Here is a 3,167-nt window from a genome sequence, read left to right as displayed (position 1 = left end):
TAAGGTGATTATAAACGATGCCATGCAAGTGGCAATTTCTTCACATTCTGCAAATATATTCTGAAATATACCTTCGACACACACATACAAAAGCGCCATTAGTTGTACTGATAGAACATTTTGCACATGATCCATAGAGGATCAAGAACCTGGTAGGATTTTCTCTATGGGATTGGATTATAGATATTAATTATAAGTTAAGCCAAAATCAGTGAAATAGTATCAGCATAAGAAGTTACTTAAATATTTTCCTATTTGTGGTGGCTATAAATTTTCTTCTCAAATCAATTGTACTGTATAAAATTAGGGCTTGTTTGGTATGCCATAACGACTTGACTAGATAGTATAATGTACAATATTTAGCATTTTTCTTTTCTTCTGTAATACTGTCTAGTGCTGTCACACTACTAAAAAATAACTTTTCACCTACGAAAAATTACCAACAGATGTGATCCGTTGATAATTAGAAACGGATTATTCGTTGGTAAAAGTAATTCACTTATCCCACATTTAAAGTTCATAACAAAGTCTTCGGAGTTACCCTCTATAAATTAATTTGTGGTCTAATAAGTGGTTAAACAATATTTTGGCCTTTGAATTCGGTTGGCTAAAAGTTAAAAAAATTAAAATTATTAAATAAATAATAACAACAATAATAAAAAATAAATAATTTTTTTTATTTTTTTATTTTTATCATGGCTCACACCTATATGGCTATTTACAATATTGATTTTTACCAATTGTAATGGTAGACATTTATCAACAGAAAGTTGGTTGGTATTGGTTAAGATTTTTACCAACGAAAATTTTGTTGGTAAAAGATTCACACTTTACCAACGGAAAATTTATTGGTAAAATGTTTATTTTTTACCTACGGCAGAATCCGTTGGTAACTATCAGCGATCCTCAAATTAGCAACAGATTTGTGGTTGCAAATATTCCGTTGGTAAAGAGTAATAACAACGGATATCGAGGTCTCAGGAATGAAAAATTTATGCCTGAAGTCATGTTTTTTAGTAGTGTCAGTCGAGTTAACGTTTCTAAACATGACGCTAGAATTTGTTAAGATGGAAACTTTTAGAGATAGGGTTCTGTCCTATGGTCGTGTGGTAGTATTCTGCTCCTTCCTTTTGATTTGTCATTTATAAGTTCTTTGCTTGGCTGTCATGAAGTCACGTGAATGTCTAGGCCCGCCTCCTCTCTTCCTCCCTCCCTCATTTCCCTTTTAAAGAACCTTTTGATCTCTGCTCCTTAGGCCATTTTACACACATTACCAGTTTCTGTACACTTCCCTCTCCACTCCTCAATCTCAGACCTATAATTCTTCCATTGGATCCTATAATCAAGAAAAATTGTTCATTTAGTCTTTCTGTCCCACCCCCACCTCACGAAAAAAAAATCAGTCTAAATGAATCCAATTAACCTGAACTCATCACCTTTTGTTCTTGAGCCAAACGAAGAACTCGATGATCAAAATCCTCCGCAATTTGGTGTGAACCATCATATTGCTTCATCATCTTCACACTCATGCCATTATTTCTTCAATTCGACTCAAGATTACGCGAAATACTATCGCCATGAATTATACCAGCCTCAGCAGCATCAAGAGGTGCATAGTTGTTTGTTTGTTTTTGTTTTTTCCCCTCCATTAAGTTGTAAATTATCTAGTCATACTAATGATCCCTTGGATCGTTTTTGTTAATTCGATCACGGGATGAAAGTTATGCTTATGGTTTTATTGAGTACACAATTATCTAACCTTATTGTACTAATGATCCCTTGAATGCTTTTGTTACTTTGATTGCAGGATTTTAGTTACGCCTATGGCGGTGGATCATACGATGTTGAGAATAAAGTTGACAGTGGTCTTAAATTAACTCTGTGGAAGAAACTAGATCCATCTGAAAGTGTATTGGAGAATAATAATAATCCAGTTAAGTGGATGTCGTCGAAGATGAGATTGATGCACAAGATGAAGAATTCGGATCATGCTGGTCTAAAAATAACTAGTGGTGGTACAGAAAAGTATGAAAATCATCAGAAGCAGCCATCCTCATCTTTGGAAACTGATTTAAGCAGCAACAGTATTTCAAATAATAATAGCCCTATTAGGGTTTGTACTGATTGTAACACAACCAAGACCCCCCTTTGGAGAAGTGGTCCCAAAGGCCCTAAGGTAAAAATTTATTCGAATTTCTAATTCCATGTTTGGAAAGTTAGATTACATTGTATTTGACAATATTACATAGACAAATTTAACTGAAATTTTGTTCAATGAGCTATATATCGAGTATCATTTGACTGTAGAGTGACATTATTTTCGTCTTCTAAAACAAATATTTCTTATTAATTTTCTAAATTTTAATCACTAATTTGTCTGTTTTTCTTATCTATTTGTAGTCTCTTTGCAACGCCTGTGGAATTAGGCAAAGAAAGGCGAGGCAAGCAATGGCTGCAGCAGCTGCTGCTGATGCTAATGGGACAGCCATTACGACTAAACTATCGCCAATGAAGATCAAGGTGCACCATAAAGACAAGACTAGCAAAAGTGGACATGCTACACAACTCAAGAAGCGTTGCAAAATTACTTCTGGACCATCCAATGATACGAAGAAACTCGGCCTAGAAGATTTCTTGATAAATTTGAGTAAGAATTTGGCCTTAAATCGAGTATTTCCACAAGATGAGAAAGACGCTGCGATCCTGCTAATGGCTTTATCTTCTGGTCTTGTCCATGGTTGATTCAATTTCTACAAAAATGGGTGTGTTTTCTTGATTTAGCTAGAAGTACTATGATTAATTAGTATTAGAAGCGCAAATGATTGAGAATGAGTGAGATTATATTGTCATAATTTAATGAGAAAAGCATAATAAATTTGTGTGGCGATCTTGTAAACCTTTTGATGGATTTGGACAAGTTGATAACTTGGATCTCTTGCTCAATATCCATCAGCTAATGGTGTTGAACCCAATTAATTTACTAAAACAATTTTTTCTTCCTTATCTATTTGGTCCCTTACAATTTTTTGTCATATGCACAACAAACTTAAAATCTTTTTTCATTTTTGTTGAATATATAAAGGTTACATTCATTTCCTTAACAAATTCAAGCTTTTTCACTAAAGTTGATAATTCGTTAAAGTTCTTTAACTGAAAAAACTAATATA

The 3,167-nt window shown here is 33.8% G+C and overlaps 1 protein-coding gene across 1 annotated transcript; it reads left to right on the top strand.

The window, feature by feature from the left end:
* Positions 1-1,171: 1,171 nt before the first annotated feature.
* LOC111387483 (GATA transcription factor 21-like) lies at positions 1,172-2,923 on the top strand. Its single transcript, XM_023012037.1, has 3 exons — positions 1,172-1,609; positions 1,808-2,176; positions 2,401-2,923. Exons 1-3 carry the CDS (start codon positions 1,409-1,411, stop codon positions 2,740-2,742), a joined length of 912 nt encoding a protein of 303 aa, XP_022867805.1. The 5' UTR covers positions 1,172-1,408; the 3' UTR covers positions 2,743-2,923.
* Positions 2,924-3,167: the final 244 nt, after the last annotated feature.

This window comes from Olea europaea, unplaced genomic scaffold (genome assembly GCF_002742605.1).
Source record: "Olea europaea var. sylvestris unplaced genomic scaffold, O_europaea_v1 scaffold405, whole genome shotgun sequence".
In the NCBI taxonomy this organism is placed as follows: domain Eukaryota; kingdom Viridiplantae; phylum Streptophyta; class Magnoliopsida; order Lamiales; family Oleaceae; genus Olea; species Olea europaea.
Note: the sequence above shows the minus strand (reverse complement) of the source record. Positions and strands in the feature narration are given on the sequence as shown.

Excerpts from the sequence above, each read along its gene's own strand:
- LOC111387483 (XM_023012037.1), top strand. The coding sequence starts at position 1,409 with ATGAATCCAATTAACCTGAACTCATCACCTTTTGTTCTTGAGCCAAAC. Across the intron at positions 1,610-1,807 it reads AGCCTCAGCAGCATCAAGAG|GATTTTAGTTACGCCTATGG; the intron begins GTGCATAGTTGT and ends CTTTGATTGCAG. Across the intron at positions 2,177-2,400 it reads GTGGTCCCAAAGGCCCTAAG|TCTCTTTGCAACGCCTGTGG; the intron begins GTAAAAATTTAT and ends ATCTATTTGTAG.